The sequence below is a fragment of the Clarias gariepinus genome, chromosome 25 (genome assembly GCF_024256425.1).
Source record: "Clarias gariepinus isolate MV-2021 ecotype Netherlands chromosome 25, CGAR_prim_01v2, whole genome shotgun sequence".
Classification (NCBI taxonomy): Eukaryota; Metazoa; Chordata; class Actinopteri; order Siluriformes; family Clariidae; genus Clarias; species Clarias gariepinus.
Genome location: NC_071124.1, coordinates 22,807,979 through 22,830,275, shown reverse-complemented (window position 1 = coordinate 22,830,275; position 22,297 = coordinate 22,807,979). Strand labels below are relative to the sequence as shown.

Here is a 22,297-nt window from a genome sequence, read left to right as displayed (position 1 = left end):
TATTAAGCGTTAAAAAGACGACTTATAGCATTTATTACAGTCAGGTGGAGAAAACTAACTTTTTTTTTCTTTTTACTTTGAGCAAAGGTGCTTGGCCCCCGCCTTATCAAGCATACTTGCGTATTTAAACTTTTCATCTCCTTCCTGCTAGTCACCAGAAATTAATGTCCATATAGTTTAATTTATTTTAATTATTATTATTATTATTATTAAGCGCTCTTGAACATGTGCGACGTGTGTGTGCCTGCTTCGTTCGCTGTACATAATTAGCTGTTCCTGCTGTTGAATAATACAGAAAGTAAGTCGCAGGACAGGACTGGCTTAACACAACAAGGTGTACTTCGAAAGAGTTGTGCTTCCCATGTGAGCAGCACTCAAACACGTGTCCAGACGAAGCCGCAGACAATTCGTTTCCTCGTTAATTACGCATTAAAGCGCTTTGAACACCATTACAGTTTTTTCAGAGATACGTTTTAAACAGATCTCAATTTCATCTGTGAATATTTGACACGCATTATTGAACATCTCCAGAGATGAATAAATGCATGTTTCTCTGGCGTTCATCCTTATTTCAGATCTTTGTTGAATTTATTCATTTTTTAAGCGCAAGCTGTCGGAGCTTGTTCTGCCCTCATGGTGAAGAGTGTATTTATACTTGTGTGATCATATCATGGGCATCTTGCAGTAACAGGCTGATGTGTGAAAGATGAATGAATTTATGCAATACAGCACGATTAATATGCAGGAATGGTGCATTTTAAAAAATAATGCAGCCCCGGAGAAGTTTGAGGTGAATGTTTGGTCCTCTTCCCAGATATTGAAGCGTGCGACTTTGGAAGACTTGATTGAAGACAAAAACTTGTCTTGAAGGCTTGTTTTTAATAAAAACGATGACAAAAGAAATGGGAACAAATTTATCCTGTAAAGTGCCTAAAGATAGAATGTAAAAAAAAAAAGAAGAAAAAAAAAAAAGGTTTGTTTATGTACCAATCTCAGCAGCGACCTCATTTCCCCTCTCGTCTGTTCCAACATTTAACATTTTATGCTTAAATGATTCATAGGCCACTGTGTGGCTCAACAAACAAAAAACATTTTTATAAAACGTCTGAAGTACAGGGACTGGACTGAAAATGAGCGACAAAAAACTTCAGGAAGTGTTCCTCGAGACTACATTAAAATAAAAAAAATACAAAAAAAGTCTGGCTCTTTGGAAACATATTATGAAAAAATAAGATGAGGTCTGGCTCGAGACTTTTGTACAGTAATATAAAAATTCTGAATTGATTCTGAATCTAAAACTCTCAGATTTATGGATTAACGATTAAATCTCATTTCCCCTCACGTTTCCTATTTCCCTTTTTTTCCCTCTCCACAGAAATACAAACACCAAGATGAGGACGGGTCTCCCCAGGAGCAGAGCTCGCCCCAGCTCACCGACGACACGCCGGGCCCCGAGCTCGTCCAGGTGGCCGAGAAGAACATCTCGCAGATCGAGAACGTCCACGGCTACGTGGCCCACGCGCACATCTCCCCCATGAAGGTAACGCCCGGGCCCTGACTCATCTATTCTGACACACACTCGTGTTCCAGCATTAGCCCGGTGTTGTTTATTTCTATGCCTCATTATGGACACGCGCACACACACACACACACACACACACACACACACACACAGTAAGCCAGTCTCCTCCTGTGCATGGGTGTAAAGAAAAGCTCACAGGCTCAGTGCTAGTTTTTCTTTTATCAGAGTTTTTTTTTTTTTTTTTTTGAAGCGTGATGAAAACATCCTGCGTCGTCTCAGAGCCGAGCTCGTCTCTGCACGGAGCTTGTTTGTGTATATAGGGCACGTTTTCGTCAAGCCCGCCCTCACGGGTGGCTATGTGTGTAGAACAGGGATTTATTTTTTTTTTTTTAATTTTTTTTAAACTCAAGGTGAACCGCAGTCACGCTTCAGTATGCTAACTGAACAGCAGAGTGATTGGGTGTCCTAGGAAGGTGTGTGTGCGAGTGTGTATGTATGTGTGTGTGTGTGTGTGTGTGTGTGTGTGTGTGTGGACATTTAGGACATTTACGAGCCCTCGTCCGGTGGTTGTTGTGCTTCACTGCTCCCCTCTGCTTTCAGATTTATGACTCCTCAGCCATCGCTTGGTCCAGCGCTAACATCACACACACACACACACACACACACACACACACACACACACACACAAACGCGATTCACGCCTGCCACCTCTCATAACTCTCAGCTTACTGGTGTAAACTTGGTGAACTCGTACCTCACACACAGACCCTCGACAGTGCAGAGCCTTCATACTCGCTGCTACTCGTCCTCTTCCTCACCGTAACGCTGAGGTACGAGAGAAGGTTTTCACAATCCAGTCCAAAATGATTCCTTGGAAATGTTTCTTTTATAATTTCTGTTTGGAAATAAAGCTTGGAATGATGAAGCGTCGCTGGCGAGTGGACGTTCGGTACTGTGCAAAAAATCTTGAGCCGCCGATCATCTCTTTATATTTTACTTCCAAAGAGCCGTACTTACTGTCCTGAGGAACTTTTTTTTTTTTTTTTTTTTTAAATAAAATTTTCAGTCCGTTCCGTTTCAGAGCAATGTTTTTTGTTTGTTAAGCCACACGGTGACCTATGACCTTTAAATCATTCAAGCATGATTAAGCCATCTAACATAAGGCATGAAGCAGTGAGAAACAGGTGCAGGTGATCAGGCTGGTTAGCAGATTAGTTTAACGATGAGATTTAGCTGAACCATGAGTGGTTGGAACAGATGAGAGGGAAAACGAGTTCTCTGCTGCTGATTGTGTTACAGTTTATAAAATTGTATCTTTGGTAATTTTTTCCATCTACATCGTTTAAATTAATGTCATAAGAAAAATTGATGGGGGCTCGAGACTTTTTTCACACTACTTTGTCTATGACATTAGCTTGTTTTGCTAATACGTTAATAAGAGAGACCTGATTTATCCCATATCCCGGATTCCTGTTTTGAGGTGATGGAAAAAAAATGGTAGATCTGATATGAAAGGGAAAAAGTAGGAGTAAAAACAGGAAAGTCTCAATGCTCGTTGTGTGATTAAACGCCTCAGGTGCTCTTGAGATCTGTAGAGTATATTCACGAAGCTGCGCGTTAGAACACACGCCCTTATCACTCGTCGTGATTAATCGTCTGCCATCGCGGTTTGTCACAAGACGAATAGGGTGTGTGAGGGAGACGCTGCTCGGAGAACGCCGGGTCCGTTATCCATGCTGTTGGTCGCTACAGACGGAGCTTTAGCTCCACCTTCTGGATTTCTGCTATCGGTACAGCAGAGGCGTGCTTTAATACTTCAATACTTTATTGTGCCCTGAAATGGGTCATGAACCTTTTTTCGATTTCTTCATTTTTCTCTTTAGATATTGTAAGTATTAAAACTTACAAAGTAATTTACGCAAACAGATGGTGGAGAGTTTTCAAAGCTTTAAGCTGTGGTTTTTGTTTAGCGCTATACCAAATATATAAGTTTATAATGATATTTAATGATTATCTCAGTCCCAGCTTGTGAATGATCTCTATCTGGAAAGCCTGAAAACCCTGAAAGATTGTGACCTTTTTATATATTTAATTATTATTTTAATTAAAAGAAGACCTGGACAATTGGAAAATGTTAACAATGTCCCAAAGACGTGTCTGTTCAGACCAGCCTCTGAGAAAGTGCTCACTCACCACAGTGCTTGTGTCCTGTAAAAAAGAAAAACATAAAATAAAACTAACTTTTGATCTGTTTTTGAACAGAAGTTTAGAGGAAATGTTTTCTTCATTTTTAGAGACTCTCTGGAGATCTGAAAAAATTTAAAGCAGCAAAAGAAAACAAAACAAAAAACACCCTGTAACATTCTTTTGACTAAAATTAGTATATTTTTTTTAACGAGGGTGAGGCTTAAATTATTCTGCAATCTGGCTGTAGAATTTACTTTTAACTGTTTATAAATAAATAACTTTTCGAAATAATCTCCTTGCTTTTCAATACACATTGTCCATCTATCAACAAGCTCTCGTATTCCCTCCCTCATTAAAAAAAATTTATTCTGAGCTGCGAGCCACGAATGCGCTGCAGTCTTCACTTCTTCATCAGAAGTGAATCTCGTCACCAGTTACGATATTCTTTAAGAAACTTTCACCTTCCTTAGTAAATCTTTACAAATTTTGTTTGCAGATATACAAACGCTTCTGTTTATGTCCCTCAGACAATGAACAATTAAAATAAATCACTGCACGCTGCTCATCTCTCCTGTGGATCACAAGTGGGGCGTCCATTTTTGCTCGCACCGCAGTTACAAATGAACTGATGTCACACATTCACACCTGCACAGCTGGTAGGACAGGAGTTTTAAAACAACTGGAGTGCGGCTAATTTTTGACTTACCCTTGTGTACAGTACTTTAAGACATCCAAAACCACTGTAAATGATTTTCCCTCACAACAAACGTCAAGCTTTGATCGAGATGTTAATGTATAACGTAATCATCTGGTTTATACAGTTTGTAACCTGCTATCTGTCTTAATACCCACAATGCCCCTGTGCTGCAGTCAGAGCAGATTAAAACACTAGAAACGTACATCTCAAACATATGAAAAGGTATCAAAGTGTATCAAATCTTTATCCCCTGCCTGTCTAACCGTCTCCTTCTGTCCGAATCTCAACTCCTGAGATGTTTCGAGCTCCTGCTGTGCTGTGTGTGTGTGTGTGTGTGTGTGTGTGTGTGTTCTGTGACGAGCTGAAGTTGCCCCTCCCTGTAGGTTGAGTCTCTGGAGTGCATCTTCGACGGGCCGCCCACGGCGGCGAGTGAGGAGAGCCCTCTCCTCAGCCCTTCCACCCCGTACCAGGTAACACCCCGTGGCAGCACGGGCGCTGGATGCAGCCGTCAGTGTGCGCATCAGTCGAGTCCGGTGTCGTGTCTCGTCACGTGCTCATGCTGTAGCGTGTTGGCGCACACATGCAGGCTTTGTGTCAATGCTAGATGGCGCAGTTCCCAACATGCATGCCCCTTTTTTTGTCGTTTGATCGTATACTGTGTATATTAGTGTGTGTACAGTCTATATATATATATATATATGTATGTACATGTTTGTCTGGCCAGGCGTTGTTGCTTCCTGCTGCGTATCGAGTGTATCTTTGATGCACCTGCATGGCTAAATGTGTGTTTAGGGTGTTAGGAGGTGTGAATGCTGCTCTTATATGTTCCCAGAATATATCATCCTGATCCTAATGAGATCCAGTTAATCAGTAACGACACGTTGTTTTTTTTATTACGTTAAAAGCGGGAATACAGTACGCATCATTCAGAATTACAGGAATAAAAGTTGTTCCGTTTACAAGAAATGCCACAAGTGTCGATGCCGTCATGAGCTTTTTTTTCTTTTTCTTTTTCTTATCACTTTGGAGCTGCCTCCCTTTTTTCCCCCTCGTCGATGACGTCAGCCCTGATACATTTCCCCCCCAGTTCTAGCTGCCGAGTAGAATGGATAAGACCCCACATTAGAGAACGCATCAGCAGGATGATGCGTCAGAGGCGAAGAGACGAGAGGAGACGAGACCTGGCTCGGCGTTCCGCAGCCTCTGGCTGTCCGGATTGGAGAAAAGAAGAAAAAAAGAGGCTGAATTCAGGCTGTGAGCACGAGTAGGACACGCTTCACAAGGACTCGGATCTCGGACACACCAGAATTTGATAGCGCCGGACCGGACTGGACCGGACTCTCTGCAGTCCTCAGATCCTCGAGCAGGAAAGGAGAGGGCGATCGTTCAAGGCGAGTCAGGTGTTCTGCTCTCACGCTTCCTGCTGAGTCATTTAGAGCGCTTCGAAGAGGCAAATCAGGCATCCAGCTGCTCTGCTCTGGTCTGCCCTGACTGGACCAGTGTGTGTGTTTGTAAGAGAGATAGAGAGAGAGAGAGAGAGAGAGAGAGGTGGTTTGGAAATGAGAGAGAAGAGAGAGGGAGGTGAATAAGGCAGTGTTTTAGGAAGACGAGACGTCGTAAGGAATCTCTCTCTCTCTCTTTCCTGCTCACTTCGTGTCTGTTTATCTCCCTCACTTTCAATCTCACACGCGCTCTTGCCGCAGCAGCACTGTGCGTCAAACAGCCGCTGCCTCGCTCTTTCTCCCTCTTACACACACTCTTTCTCACACACACACATACACTCTCTCATTCTCTTTACTCATCACATAACCTGGAAGAGATGTTTATGTCTCTGAAGTCGTGCAGAAGCAGTCTCTGAGATGCTGGCGTAAAAAAAAAAAAAAAAAATCAAAACAACCCTGGACTGTTCTGTCGAGTCGCGCGTCATCAGAGCGTAAACCCTTGCGTCCGCACCCGTTCCCCCCGAACCCGAGCCACGATGCTCAACTCGGTGTGGTACGCCAAAAAGATGGGACGGCGCATCATGGGGACGCTGAGGAGAACCAAGAGGCTTCACCTGCACTTGTTGGTAAGTCTGGATTATTTCCAGGAGTTAGGATAAAAGTGTGTGTGTGTGTGTGTGTGTGTGTGTGATAAAGCACTCGTTTGTCTGTTTGTTCAATGATTGAAAAAACAAATTTCCATCTGTTGCATTTTAATACTTCGCTCCGTTGTGACAATGCGTGACTCGGGTTTAAAGGATTCTCCGTTTGTTTATAGTCTGGTTCTGCACTCGTGAGGCGGCAGCGGTGCGTCATTTTCATGTGGCGTGTCACAGAGGGCAGGAGAAAAACAAAAGAGAACCTGATTAAAAAAAAAAGAAGAAAAAATCTCAAATCAGATAAAATATTTAATGAAGGAGCGTTTTTTTTCTTCTTTTTTTAATGGGTTGTTCTGCAGCAGCCGTGTGCGAGGATGGCAATACGTTGAAGCACATACACATACCTCGCTTCCCCCCGCTGCTGCCTGGCAACCTGCGTGCTCCTGTCATGCAGCAGTGCTCGGGATCTTTTAAACACGTGTGTGTGCAAAAAAAAAAAAAAAAAAAACAGCACACACATGGGTTATTTGTTACATGAGTTTAATTAAAGTGACGGGGGAGTTAATAAATTAAATAAAAAAATTTTTCTCCAAGTGTTGCTCAAGAAACAATAATTTGCTGCGCAGATGCCTCGGTTGTCTGTTGCTGTGGAGACGGGAATATTTAATAAAAACATCACTCAAAACATGAATATTTAAATGTAACGGTTAAGCGTGCTCTTGTTTTGATCAACAGATAACGCAGCTCGTTATGCATACACGGGATTTCCGTCCACAAATAAAAAAATTGTATTTCCTTTTTTTTTTTTTTTTTTTTTTAAACCTGTTCAGCCGAGCTCAGATCACAGCACTGGCTTTTTATGACAGAAGTTACTTGTTCTGGACAGCCTTGGGTTAAACTTGAATATATTAAAGTACCTTAACGTGAAATACTTTCTTCTCAAAGTTAAGCTAGACCGAAGCCGTTTTTTACCTTAAAGATCTGCGACTGTTTTCTAAGAAACAAACTTGACTTCAAAGACATCATCGTTGCCGTCGGTCTCGGACAAAATCTCATCCTCTGACATTTTTTTGTCCTTCTGAAATATCAATAAAATTAGGCATAGCAGAAAGGTTAACTTGCTTGTTCTCTTCTCCTTAAAAACCAAGTAGGTGTATACTGCCACCTGTTGGATCGGAGAGTGTACACATACCAGAGTGCGGAGAGCAAAATAGCCAGCAGGCGGAGAGTAGGTAGAGGTAGGGTACACACTCGATCAAGTGCACACTCAATTAAACACCATGGGCATTTTGGAACGGCCCACAGTGCATGTCTTGGGGACTGTACAAGGAAAGCTGAATACCTGGAGGAAACCAACTAAGCACATGGAGAATGTGAACTTCACACACATACAGGAGCCAAGTTTAAAAACCCCAACCCTGGAGGTGGAAGACGACAGCACTAAGCCATCCTGCCACCCAGTGGAAGACAAACGTTAACTGAGATGAAATGCCATATGGGGTTAAAAGCGCGACCTCCTCTCTTAGGAGGTATCTACAAGAGATTGGACGAAGATCTCCACCGTCACTCAGCCAGGTTGTCAGCTGGGGTGTCCAGGTTTGCCATCTTATTTCCCCCAGCTCATGCTTCTACTTCCATCTGCTCCTGTGTGCGTTTTATTTATTTATTTATTTGCTTGTTTGTTTGTTTATTTGAGCTGGCACTGATGCCCCCTGATTCATCCAGTGCTGCAGCACGATGGTCTAATTGTCAATTAGCGAGGTGACAGACAAGGACGACTCAGCTCTGAGGAAAGCCTCTAAACTGGTTTTGCAGGGATCTCGTTAGACAAGCAACACAGTATGTTCAGGGCTAATTGGGAATGTATTATTGATGGCCTGCCATGTCTGTCATCAGGGTTTTATCCTAACACCAGGCGAGGAGATGCTCAGTGCTTGTTTTCGAGTGCCAGCCCCCTAATTTCCTGATGCAAAAAAAATAAAAAAAGATTGAGCAGTGTTGAAAATGATTCAGTGCCAGCTGTAAGTTCTAGGAGACGGCTTGGTCATATTAAAACATCTGAGAAACCTTTTTTTCCCAGATTATTTGGGTATACCTGACGACAGACTTCAATGTCTTCGATTGTGTTTATTTATTTATTTTTTTAAACCAGTAAACCTGTCAGCGGATGAAGCTGAGAGGGGCGTGTTTACTGGGGCGGTGCTGCAGGCCAGGAGACCGGAGCCTGAGCAGGAAATCCTGCTGACTCTTAGATGTTGAAGCTGTTGCCATGGCTTTGTCTCCCACAGGACTGGAAGCAGTGCCTGGTGACAAAATTACCCGACACATGCGACACCTGTGACACATCTCCGGTAGCTTTTAACTGGAGAGGGTCCCTTCAGAGGGACATGTACAGCTACAACCTCGTCCAAAGCCCTGCGGATGATCCGGAGATCTTTTTCGGATGTTTCCATTTACAAGGTTATTGAAGGATCTACGTTTATTTGGTTCTCCAACCGTTCGGTCTGGATTGTGTCTCTCGGTCGGCTTTTCGACTCCGGAGAACTCGTCAGACGGTGAACTCGTTGTTGAAGCGGTCTGAGCGAGGAACTGCTGTAATTTAATTGTTGGCCTCCACATTTACAGTTTGATTGATGTTCTTGGAGGGACACAGGGGTATTACTATAGCAACCGAGAAAGATTGACTGTCAGCTCTTGATGAGTTCCAGGATTGATTCTTCTTAGGAGCTTGGCGTCACTAACTCTTCATGAAACGTGGTCAGTTTTTACGAGGACTTGTACTCTCGAGTATGATATTTCCTTTCTGGCTCGACTTTTGCCAGGAAACATTAGTTCCTGGCGTGTCTGGTCCGCTGGGTGCGGCTTAGTGGGCGTGGGGGAGCATCCGTCTGAAGAACCCCGGGGTCGTGAGGCTGAGATCGTGCAGATGAGACCACCAGATACAGCCGAACACAGGAAGCTTCTTTCATAATTAAGGAAATTGGTCGATAAACGCGCGCACTCCCCCCTACGCCTCGGGCTAGATTAGCTTGTCCGTGCAGCGCTTTGGATTCGGGATCAGAGCACGTTCGCCGGTGATGAACTACATCTTCGGTGGGAATACGTTGTACTCGAGGGGGAGTCGTGGCGGCAGCACCAGCTCGGCCCATGGCAGCACGGTGGGACCCAGGCTCCGTCAGTGGTCCATGCGGAGCTCGTGCGAGGAGCCCGCCGAGCCCAACCCGTCCCGCTGGCGCCGAATCCTCAACATCCTTACACGCCTCAACGCCTTCACTAACTGCGTCATAGCCAGAGTCAACCAGGTAAGATGCTTAAAGTAAAAAGAGCATGAGGAGAGGAGATGCTGGAGCTTCTTACATGATTTCTGAACTTAAACCCGCTGCGTAGTTTATACAGTTTTGTTTTTGTTTTTTATCTCTCTCACTATCTCAGCTTCGAGTTTGACCCAATTTCCTAATCCAAAAGGATATTGCTTTTGACAAAAAAATGTTCGTATCTCTTTCCCAGCGCATTTGCTTTGACTTTAAAGCTGCAGAGACTCAGCTTTTACTTCCCCATCAGTCACTATGGTGCTGCCTCAGAGGATTCGGAGGTGTGTGTGTGTGTGGCTGGTCGATATCATGTGAAACATTTCCCTATTAATTTTCATCTCAACACTCAGACTTGCGCCGTGGTTTTGTATGTATCATAGCCACAGCGTGTTAAATCTCTCTCCGTGTACTCGGCGATGCCTTTTACGTAAATCAAACACACACTTCTGAATCCTGAAATTACTTCAAGGTCAGAGAAAGAAAAGCCCGTATCCTTTTAGCACAGATTTCTTTTATTTTTTTCCTCGCATGATGTCCTCCGGTTTGACAGTACCCAACCCTTAAAATCAGATTCTGACAGCCGACTGAACATCTGATCGAATAAACTTTCAGGAAGCTGACAGGCGGTGTACTCGACACTCAGCACTTTTCTGAAACCGTATGCTTTAAAGTGCCCACGTCTTGTAGCCTGGTTGCTATTTTTATTTATTTATTCATTTATTATCTCTCTCCTGTAGTGAATGTTTTGTTATTGCTATACTTTAATTTTATCATTTGATTCTTGATTACTTAATAAAACTGAACCGTTTCCTGCCTGTGAAAAGCTTCGACTTCCTCTGAACTTCTTTCTCCTTTCTTTTCAGAACAGTCCTCATTTTTGTAATCGGATAGTCGGTGTGTTGTTTAAATTTTTTCTTTGATCTCTTTGATTCTTGAGCACGCTCTCCTCCTAGTGCAATCTGTTATTTATCGCTTTGCAACGTCGTTGCTTTTACATGGGATTTGGACCTGAATAAAACTTCTAAAACTGACGCTTCTCTACATAGGCCTGCCGATCGCTGGGCTAAGCAATAAGAGAAGGCATTCGCGATGGACTCGGGTGCTACTTGGACGTTTTAAGTTATTTCCAGGTGTCTGGCATGAATCGTGTCTTGTCTGTTGGTTGCATGAGTTGCGAGTATCTTGCATCATTTAAAAAAATAAATAAATAAAGGATTCTTTACCAGAGTTGTCTCTGAGCATTGTTGATCAGCCAAATCCTTGGGCATAATTCATCCTAATGACTTAGTAAAATGTAAATTACTCCATGTAAATCACTAAATGTAAATGAGGCTTCCCTTTCAGGATGCAGGTCTTTTTCCAAAGTAGTGGGTTCACTCTTATTTACTTATCTCAGGGTGCAGAAACATTTTCATACGTGGAACAATCCAGGCTCGAATTAATTATATCGATGGTCAAAATGAATGATAAAAGTGATTTAAGCTTTAATCTTGACCAACACCATATTATTTAGACATTAGAAATAAACTCAAGCTCAAGCTTATAACTTTTTTATGATCATCTTCCAAGGACTCTGTGTTTTTTTTTTTTTTTTTGTTTTTTTTTGCTGACTTAAAGTATTTGCTTTGAAAAACAAATTGGAGAATAGCACTTTCAGCACAGTTACTCAAATTAAATATAAAAATAGGCACCATCAATTAAAATTTTAGTCTCTTAAGACCAATTTTCCTTTTTTTTATTCTTTTTTATTTATCCAGCTGTTTATGCTTACGTTCTGGGATATTAATTATAAACTTATTACTTATAAACTTCATACACTGCACTTTTACTTCCCACAAGTCAGGATATTTAAACTAATGACTTTAATCATGGACCTTTGAGTTCTTTGATCCTTTAATTGTCTTTTTTGAGAATTTCTGAATATTTCAGACGCTGATCTGATTTAATGAACTGAGATAGAAGTGGTGAGAAAATTTCTGCGCACGTGAAGACACGATTCATTTCACACACTGCTTTAAGTAACGCCCGTTCTGAATGCCACTAGATGGCGCCGCAGTTGTATTATTTGTCAAAAGTGAAACAGACTACCAAAGGCCTGGTACTGATCCTGATCACGTTCGGACTTAGATCTAGTGTATGTTCTCCCACTCTTATATTATTGTGTACGGAATGTAAAAACGTGCAAGATCTTGTGATACTTCTGCTACTAGAACAAAACAAATTTTGCATTCGCAATTCTTATTCTAATAACGGATTGTTTAAGAAAATTGCTGATCATAATTCTACCTTAAGACGCGGCCACCAGGTTACAGCTCATGAATTCCAGACCCACTTATTCGGCGGTCCAATACCTCGAGCTGTCATGTCAACACTATCTTGGCTGTTGCTGTATTATTTATCTCTCTGTTTATAATTTAACTGGTGTAAATAGCCTTTGGATCCACACACACACACACACACACACAGTGACGAGCCATCTGTCATGAAGGCACTGACACTGCCAGAAATGTGCGTTTTTTTTTTTGTTGTTTTTTTTAAGCATGCAATGCTCAGATTAAATAAAAAAGGTTTTAAATTCAGATTCTTTTTTTAAATGTATATAAAGTGTATCGTGAGCTAGAGGACATGTGGTACACACACACCACATAAACGTACAGACAGGAGTGTGTGTGTGTGTGTATGTGTGTTGGCTGTGTGGATGTGAAATCGAGCTCACCATTGATTATTCATGCCAGGAAAAAGCCCCACAGCTCCCCTTGGCTAGCCCTACTGGAGCTCGCTAATTGGCACAAACACGAGGAGATGAGTGCGAGAGACACAAAAGCGCTAGATGCTAAGGAATTTGTGTACGACCTACGCGCTGTCCGAACTCACGCTCGCGCCGAAGCTGGAACGATCGTAGTCTCATCCATTTCTGAGGCTTTTCTGAATCCCAAGAACTTTTTTTTTCCATGCAGTTGAGGAACATCTTCAGGTTACCCAACACTTTTCTCCATCATTTGGTCCTGGTAATGACTTCTGTCACTCCGGCATGGATTATACCTCCCGAAGAGCCAGCGCTGGTATCCCAGACATAAAGAATCCTAGATTGAACTTTAAACCGCTTCAGCTCCAGCAGTCTCAACTCGTCCCAGCACCGGTTCTCCAGACAAATCCTTTTTGCCACACTGTTGGCTCTTCCAGCTCTAGTAAGAGCAAGACCAAGTTTCTGAACCTTCGGGACAGCGTGAAGAAGAGTCCCACCAAAAGTCCAGCTAAAGTGAGCAGCCCAGTGCAGAGCTTCTCCGTTAGAGAGCGCCCACTCTGGACCTCACTGGGATTTGAGAAGGTACGTCACAGTATGTGACCTCAAGCTCTGGCTTGACTCTATTGTGTAGATCTTTTGGAGTGAAGCTTTTAATTGCGATTCTCTGGTTCGCTTCGGCGTTGCTGGTCTGAGTGGAAGTTTTTATTAATTTATAATAAGTTTAGATTTATTTCTGTAAATTATTTCCCAAAAAAAAACTTCAGCTCTGCAACTCCATGATTAAGGTAGCAGCTTGAGAAGTCCATGGGTTTTGTATTTGTGGTGCAGCATTCCAGTGTTTGACTTTTTCAGGTTAGTCCTAGGCTGCACCATGCTTCTGATTTGAGGAACCTTTTGAGGACATTCCCAAGTGATGTTCTTTCTCAGTTTCTCTCAAGACACTGGTCTCCTGTTTTAAGGAATTAGAAAAGCGTTCTTTCTTTAATAGAATTCCTTGAGTCAGTGCTAATTTTCAGCCCACATGTCAAACGTATGTATTGATTATATCACAGAACGTGAGTTTCTTGTTACATTCGGTCTACCTGTTGCACTGTACGCGCTGCTCTGTAGTAAGGTTTCTATTACACTTGACACTGAGGGTTTCTTTTTTCCCTTTCATGGGCCAAGCTGAGGTCTTAAACAAGATTTCTTTTCTTCTTCCGCCGCCTATTTTTGTAAGGAGGAAAAAAATGTTGCCCTTAAATACATCTGCAAGAAAGTCAAGGACACTCTTCCTTTCTCTGTGGAATCCTGTGTGTGTTTGTGTTTCCATAGCGCAGTGTTTTTCAAAGGCTGCTCATTAAGTGTTTCTAGGCAAAGTTTGAAGTAAAGTCAGCATCACAGTGTGTTTAAAAAAACACATAATTGGCTGATAGAGGCAGCGTATATTTAAGTGGCACCAAGAAAGAAATTTCTTAAGAACAATCTTAAAAATCGAGACTGATCGAACTTGATTTCAATTTTCAATTTTATTTATATAGCGCTTTTAACAATGGTCATTGTCTCAAAGCAGCTTCACAAAAATGAAAGAAATTCATTTAAAAAATATATAATAATAATAATAATAATAATAAATTGTGTATGTGTGAGAAAAATGTGTCTAGATAATAATGAGATGAATGAATGAAATGTCTCTGATGAGCAAGCCAAAGTGACGGCGACAGTGGCAAGGAAAAACTCCCTGAGATGGCAATAGGAAGAAACCTTGAGAGAAACCAGACTCAACCGGGAACCCATCCTTATTTGGTTGATAACAGATAGAGTTGATATAACATCATGTGTGTGAGGATGCCTTAAACTTATGCCGAAAAGTAGCTCATGACGTCCTGAGTGACATTATATTGAGTGACATCACCATCCGGGGCTTTTTAGAGGTCTTGGCATGCTCAAAAAACACACAGGTTGTGTGGAGTGCCTGGGTGGCAGTGGCACAGGTGCTTGGGCCCGCTCATCGCTGCTTACAACTGTATTGTGCAGTTATTGAGAGTTTGGTTGTTGTTGTTTTGTTTGTTTTTTTCATTAAGAGGAACCACGATGTGTTGAACCTTAAAAAGTTTTTGTTTTAGTAGATATTTTTCCTTTCCGTAAGTTCATTGGCTTTAATATGACATACGACCAGTTTTGAAGAACAAGGACGTTGTTTCAGTCACTGTATTCAGATTGGTTTTGGAAAGTAGAGCCAAGTTTGTTGTTCTTTCTCATCACTCATCGGTTTAAGTGGTTGTATTCACACTGAAGAATCAGCAGACCCTTGTCCTGCTTTAGAGTAAGTCACAGCCACACCGGGAATGTGGAACGGTAAAGTAGGGCTCCGATCGATTCGGTTAACCAGATCTAAACCGCGCCTTTGTTCGGGTTGACAAGATCAACGTGTGACGATTTTAAACTCTCTCTCTCTCTCTTTTACTCTAATTCATTTGTATCCAGCTAAATTCATCTCATGACCTGATAAAAAAATATATACATTATAATAAAATGTATTCCTATTGTCACACTGTATGTATTTGTGTGTGTGTGTGTGTTCTGCAATCTTCCTCGTCATTCATTTTCTCAGGGGTGTGTATCCGCACTCAACAAATGAGTTGCATTTATATATAATTTTTTTTTTTTTTTACACTTATCCCATGCACAGTGTGCGTCAGACGAAGCATAACACCCCCCTGCACCACCCAAACACACACACATACACACACAGAGGGATTTACCCCACATATGCATACAAATACACTCTCCCATCCCCATTGCCCTCCTGTATATTTCTGTTTTGTGTGTATGTGTGTGTGTCTGTGTGTGTGACCTGACCTCTTCACCATGCTATTGTTCAGCAGACAGATGCCACCCCTCCTTCCACTCCCATAATCCCCGTGATCCCAATCTCGCCTGTCCCTGCGGAGGCCGCTGTCATCCCTTCACCGACGTCACAGGTCTTTTTTTATTTCATTTTTCATCCATTTCTTATATTTTTCTCATATTTCTCCTCCCTTCTCTTCTTCTTTCTGTTGATTCCACTGCTCTTTTAGTGACCATATCACAGCTCGAGTCTGACACTTAGAATCAAATTGAGTCCACTTTGAGAGCTAGTAGCATTCACACTCCAGTAGTGCAGCGTAAAATGTCATGTCCGTGCCAGTGCTGGTGTTTGTAGCGTCGTGAGGAGAGTAAGTCCAAGTCTCTGGCATGCCACTGTGGGGAACGATGTGTTTGGACGTTGGTTATTTTGGTGTCCGAGCGTCCGGCACAGGGCGTCTTACAGATGTTTAACTGTGCCGCTCTTTCTTCCAGGCGAATCCTCCTCCTGTCGTCGTGAACACGGAAAGCCTGGATTCAGCCCCTTATGTGAGTTTATCTGTTTGTTTATCTTATTTCTGAAATGTCACACACTTGGACGGGTTGGGGAGAAGTGTGTAAGTCATGCACTGTTCAGAGGAAACAGTGACAGTAACACCTCACATTTTTATTTCCGTACTTTATGTTTAAGAGACAGAATTAAAGAGTTTGACAAAAGTGAATGAAACATATTTTTAAAACCCAGGTACATCTGGAGTAGAATTCTTTTTTTTTTTTTTCAGTATATAATGAACCATTTCAGTTCATTTCTTTCTCCTTTTTCGTTTTGTGGCATGTAAGGAACCCATTTTTTTTTCCTTTTCCCTTTTTAAAGCACATAAAGAACAAAAAAAAGACAACTTGTCTGTTCCTTCTCTTTGCTTTTATTTTATTTTCCGCATTTGTTTGGTTTAAATTCTTTTCCTTTCCCTTTCTTATATTTTCTTCTTTTTCTTCTTTTCTTCTTTTTAATGTATTTTTTTACCCTTAATTTTTTTTCCTTTCATTTCATTCATTATTACCTTGCTTTTGTTTTCTTTAAGCCTTTAATTTACTTTATTTTTTATTGTTTAGATACGGAATAAACCCTTTCTAGTACTACTTTCTCTGTTTTTCTTTTTATGGCACGTGATTTTTTTTTTAAATTTTCTTTTAATTTTATTCATTTTCATTTAATTTCTTTTAATCTTCCTTTTTCAGTTTTTCAGTCACCTTTTCTCTTTCTTTAGAAATATAAAGTATATCAACTATAAAAGGGTTTTCTGCCAGGATTAGCCATATATTGCAGGATATAATAAATATATAGATCAAGAACACCTGTAAAGTATTTTCTACCACACTGAGACAGTTTGTTGTAAAATCTTAAAACTTTTAGATTTTTTGTTGTTGTATTGAATTCCTTAATGCTTTTATCACGGCATGTCATATTCATGATTGTAGTTCCACTAGGTTTTTTATTAGTGGTCTGTAATTTACAATTTGTGAAAAATAATTTATTATTAATTCTATAAATATGTTTAGACTCGCAAGTTATTTCAATACTGAATTCATTTCCAGAAAAGAGTTTGTTTATTCCCTCCTGCAGTTCTTCCAGCTTCCTGTAGGAGTACAAGTGCCCTCTTCTAAAAAAACAACTTGTTGCTATGCCAATGTAATTGGCTTTAGTGGCTCTATTGTCTCTCTCTCTCTGATTGGTCTAAATGTATTCTAGGGAACACAGAGTTTTTTAGTGCTGAGTTAACACTTACACACACTCGTGTCCCGCGTCTCCTGTTTGAGGTGTTTATCAGCAGCGTGGAGAATCATCGCTCTCATTTTCTCTCAGTTTTCCACAGCAGTACTGCGGCGTCCCCCCCGAGACTCTCTGCAGAGGGAAAAGACTTGATCTGGCTTTAATCTGTGTCTTTAGGGAGCTTGTGTGCTTGTGTATGCGCACACACACACACACTCACACACTAGCCTCAGTACCACATGGCGACCCAGGGGAATCTGTGTATTTTGTCTTTTATAATTGGCTGCCTGTGATTGGTCTTAATGCACAGTAAGAGTGTCAAGAAGCAGAACTGTGAGTAATCATTCAGGAGTGACGGTACACCTTTCTAAATACGTAGAGACGTATTTAGCTGATTCAGCCGAGACGTGATGGTGGGTGGTGAATTTATCGACCTGAGCATCTCTCCGTCTGTAAACTGTAAACAGTTAACAAATATAACACGCACAGTTTTATTATGTCCTGCATCTTAGTGTGTCTTCCTTGAAAGACTCGTATTACGTTTTATTTTACTTATATTAACCCTTTAATGCACAGCGTCCACACGTATAGATGATTCGTAAATGTTTTATGCACTAGTCACTTAAAACTCCTCAATATTGACTTTGTAGTAGCGTGAGCGTTTTGACCTGAGCTCTCCTTTAGTGACAGCGAGTGTCTGACTCTCTAATCGCCCCGCTTGAACATTAGGGAGAACGTTATTACGGTCCAGTCGTACTTTATGACCAGCATCGTCTGGTCCGTAGGTCTATTTTTAAACCCCGGCCTCCATCACGGACATTCGCTTGTATCTAAAACCATCATTTTCTACGCTTCATTTGTCTCGTCGCTTGCCTTTGTGCTGGTTAAATTGTTCAGAAAATCTCGAGCTGTGGACGCCAATGCTTATTTGGATCTGATGTGTTATATATGTGCGTTTTTTTTCTTCTTTATCCTGCAGGTGAATGGCACAGAAGCAGACTATGAGTACGAGGAGATTACGTTGGAGAGGGTGAGTGGAGTCCTTCATACTGGTGATGGGAATAAGTAGCGAATGAATCTACTCCTGTTACATTGATTTTTATCACTTTTTCCCCCAAAAAATTAAACCACGTCTTAAAAATTCATATGCGGGTGACTGAAAAATGATCCATGCTCTGGCTGTAGAATTTGTTTAAATTCACTTTTAGAAAAGACAAATACCTCATTTTTCAACAGAGTCTCTTTGCTCTTTCAATACACATTGTCCATCTGTCAACAAGCTTTCGTATTCCCCTTATTTAAAATGTTTTAAGCTGAGCTGCGAGCCACAAATGCACCACCGTCTTCACTTCTTTACCTGAAGCGAATCGTTGTCCTCATAGGGCTGCTTTCAGGGAGCAATTAGGTGAAAGTCAGATGGAGCGAGTTCAGGACTATAGAGTGTGGACGCCCTCGGATATCAGTCCTCTGCAGTTAATACATAGTTTAGGCTTCAGCTCTTCAATAAGCGTCTCACTGTAACGAGCACTGTCGATTGTTGAATCGTTCTCCAGATAATGTTCCAATACTTCTGGCCCTCGAGAATCCCAGAAAACTAAGCGTTGATAAAGACACTGATTCCATCTAATATAGCTTACTTAGTAATCTACCCAAGTTTAATCCCACTCTAATAACCTGACATTAACATATAGTCTGGGCTAGAAAAGAAATCGGCCCCAGCTTCACTACGTGTTTCTTCATATTGTTCAGTAAGTGATCTGTCATACCTTATTTCTCTCACTGCGAGTGGAAAGGAGCAAAACAGCTCTGTCTTCTGTCACACAATTGAGATCTTTAACCCCTGACTGTGCCAACTGTTCTCGCTCTTTCTCTCTCTCTCTCTCTCTGACCCAGTTTGCATTGCTCTCTCTCAACTGCGCATTATTACCTTGAGATACATTTTTTTAAAATGCTACATATACTTATAAACTCCAACTTAACCAAGTTATAAACTTAACTTTGTGTTATGTAATTTCAAAGAGGTATAGAAGTGGTTTAAGTTGAATATAATATCTTAAATGACACCTAAATCTTGATCGGTGTTATTACTGTACAGTACATTGTTCTGCTTCCAGACATAATTTTTGTTTTTTTGTGTTTTGTTTTTTTATGCACTTAGCTTACACCCAAACTTACCTTTTATTAATGGATCTAAAGTCTTCTAAAAATAAAATCAGTTCAGCGGTGGCCATGAGGTATATTATATTACCTGCTATTTTTAAGAGCGCGCTACGAAACCCGTTTCTGTGTTCAGGCAAACTCCGGTTTGGGCTTCAGTATCGCAGGTGGCACGGATAACCCTCACATCGGAGAGGACCCCAGCATCTTCATCACCAAAGTGATCCCAGGGGGCGCCGCTGCTCAGGACGGGAGACTCCGGTAAGTCTGGGTTCATATTACCACCGCGGGCGGCAGCAGTATTCGGTTCGGTAACTCGATATAGCTGTATAAAGATCACCTTTAAGGAGCATATTAATTTAGACTCGGGTATATAAATACTTCATTAATAATAGGAGACTGTAACCCCTTTAGACCTGGCATAGAAGACTTCCTCCAGAGTGTTTCGTCGTATTTTTACATGATGTCGTGTCAGATTTTGAAGCATATTTTTATATGTATTTTTATTTTATCATTGCAATCCTCACCTTCAAGGATATGTATGTAATAAATGCCAGGGAACTAGATCAATTATTAAAACTGAGAACAATGTCATGCAGACGTTAGAGCTTTTCCTGCTTGATCACACCCGGAAACGGTGTTAAAAAGCTGATTAAATTCATACTGCACCAAATAATCCAAGGAATGTTTCAGTGTTTATGCATGTAAATTATTCTTAATAGATATAAGTCAGTTTATCCTATACAAATAGTCCACCTTGTGTTAAATAAAAGAAATTTGTCTTTCCCCCCCTGTGACAGCTTTTAAAGAATAGCACTTGCTCCAGCACCCTGTATATTTTTTTCCACATTACTTTAAACTAACTAGTGTTCAGTAAAAGTCTATAATAATGACCTGCCGATGCAAATTATAAACATAATCTGCAAAGACAAATAAAAAAAGTTATTGTCGTGTTAAGCGTAAAAGGTAAAAGGATGTCGACTACAACCTGACATCATAACATTAACAAATAAGCTTCGGTTCCTCATTCAGAAAGATTAATCGATAAAAAAAAAACACAGACTTTAAATATATTACAAAAATCTGACATGGTGTGTGTGTGTGTGTGTGCGTGCGCGTGCGCGTAAGGGAGAGCGGTGTATTTGAGCGTGCTGTCAGAGGCTCATTAAAGCTGCAGCAGTGTGGACACGCAGTGGAGCTGAGCGCTGACAGTGATGAGGACACATTGACATTTAGTCTGTCAGAGGGGGAGAAAGTCTTTTGTAAAGGGGTCAGGCCTCTCAGTGCGCGTGGGTGTGCATTTGATATGTTTTGAATAGAGGTTTGAATCTGAACTTTACCGCTGACCCGTGCTGTAACAAAAAATTCAAGAAAGATGATGAAAGGCTTCTTCGGAAGTAAGTGAAGTATGTTACAGGGTACGTGTGTGTATTATGAGCGCATTCTCTGTGTGCAGGGTGAACGACGTCATCTTGCGTGTCAACGAGGAGGACGTTCGGGATGTGACCCACAGCAAGGCAGTGGAGGCGCTGAAGGAGGCGGGGTCACTGGTCAGGCTTTATGTCAGGAGGAGAAAATCCGTCTCGGAGAAAATCGTCGAGCTCAAACTGGTTAAAGGACCTAAAGGTACGTGTGTTATGTGTGAGCAATACCATCGAGAGAGCGAAACCTGGTAATCATTTGTCTCTTCGTACATTCGGTTGCCTGGTTATAAAGTAGGACACACCTCTGCACAAAACATTACGATGATAAAGGAAGAGAAAAACAATAACATTATGCCCCCGAGTGGTGCAGCGGTAACGTTCTTGTCCCGTCATCAGCCCCCCCCCCCCCCCCAGTTCTGTCCACATGACCTACGTGTTAAAAAAAAATACTTTTGTCCACATAAAAACACAACTCTGTCACCCTGCGCTCTGTGAAATAATTTCATTGTGCTGTAAAGTACATGTGACCAATTATTAAATATTCTTTTCTGTTCTAAATTAGGGAACAAAAGCAGGAAAACATCCTGAGAAAAACCTGAGAAAAAAAATGCTGCCCATTTCAAAATCCTTAATGTTTTAAATGCAGTATTTGGAGAAGAAAAAAGAAAACACGCACATCTATACATCTTAATTCAAAATTCATTCCATTCAGTTTTTATTCTTATTTATTGACTAAAACACATTGTTTGTGTAACTTCTGTTGTTGTTTTTTTCCCCGTTTCCTTCCTTCTTTTTCTTTCTTGCGTTCCCTGTTTTTGCTACCTTCAGTTCTCCCTTTCCTTCCTTTATTTTTCCGCCCTCCAAATCATCCTTGGTAGATTTCATCAGCATGACCCCGCAGTGTTCCTCCATCAAACTGCACCAAAAATGTAGTTGCCATGGAAGCGGTTTCCCCTGCCTCCTCCCTGTCCTGTACTCCGTCTTTCTCGTTCCTTCGACAACAGCAGCGTCTTTATTATCCCTTTTATTTTACTTTTATTTTAGCAGTTATCACTACACTTCCTCGAATCTTATATGTATATATAAATCAAGCCAACCATGCCGATTTAATTATTGAAATAGCTCTTGTACCTGTGTCATGACTCATTGGTTTATTATTCACTGCTTTAATTTACATTCACACTTTTTTTCCATCTAAGACGTAAAAAAAGGTATGAGAAAACAATATACCTTCCGTTTTATGTTTCATTATTTTATATGTCACGATAAAGTCGTTTTAATAGAATGTTGTATATTTCTGTAATGTGACAGTTCAGTGTTTTATACTGTTGCAGACTTTCTACTGGATAATAAACCACTTTTTTAATAAGTGTTTTTCTTGGTATGCCTCAGGTCTTGGTTTCAGTATAGCCGGAGGTGTAGGAAATCAGCACATACCAGGAGACAACAGCATCTACGTCACCAAGATCATCGAAGGAGGCGCCGCGCACAAAGACGGCAGGCTACAGATCGGAGACAAACTCCTGGCCGTAAGTCGACCGGCAGAGCAATAAAGAGAATCTGAACAGCTGTCTGT

General features: G+C 41.2%; 1 protein-coding gene across 18 annotated transcripts in view; it reads left to right on the top strand.

The window, feature by feature from the left end:
* dlg1b (discs large MAGUK scaffold protein 1b) overlaps positions 1-22,297 on the top strand; it is an 86,039-nt gene that overhangs the window by 41,937 nt on the left and 21,805 nt on the right. For 7 of the 18 annotated variants that reach the window (XM_053486119.1, XM_053486123.1, XM_053486122.1 and 4 more), the window contains 6 exons: positions 1,376-1,540; positions 15,865-15,918; positions 18,120-18,170; positions 19,434-19,558; positions 20,754-20,923; positions 22,114-22,250. In XM_053486119.1, coding sequence (XP_053342094.1) covers positions 1,376-1,540; positions 15,865-15,918; positions 18,120-18,170; positions 19,434-19,558; positions 20,754-20,923; positions 22,114-22,250 — 702 coding nt within the window. Of the gene's footprint in view, positions 1-1,375; positions 1,541-4,789; positions 4,877-6,220; positions 6,475-15,407; positions 15,507-15,864; positions 15,919-18,119; positions 18,171-19,433; positions 19,559-20,753; positions 20,924-22,113; positions 22,251-22,297 lie in introns of those variants that run through there. The other 11 variants (XM_053486111.1, XM_053486118.1, XM_053486117.1 and 8 more) reach the window with 5 other exon arrangements.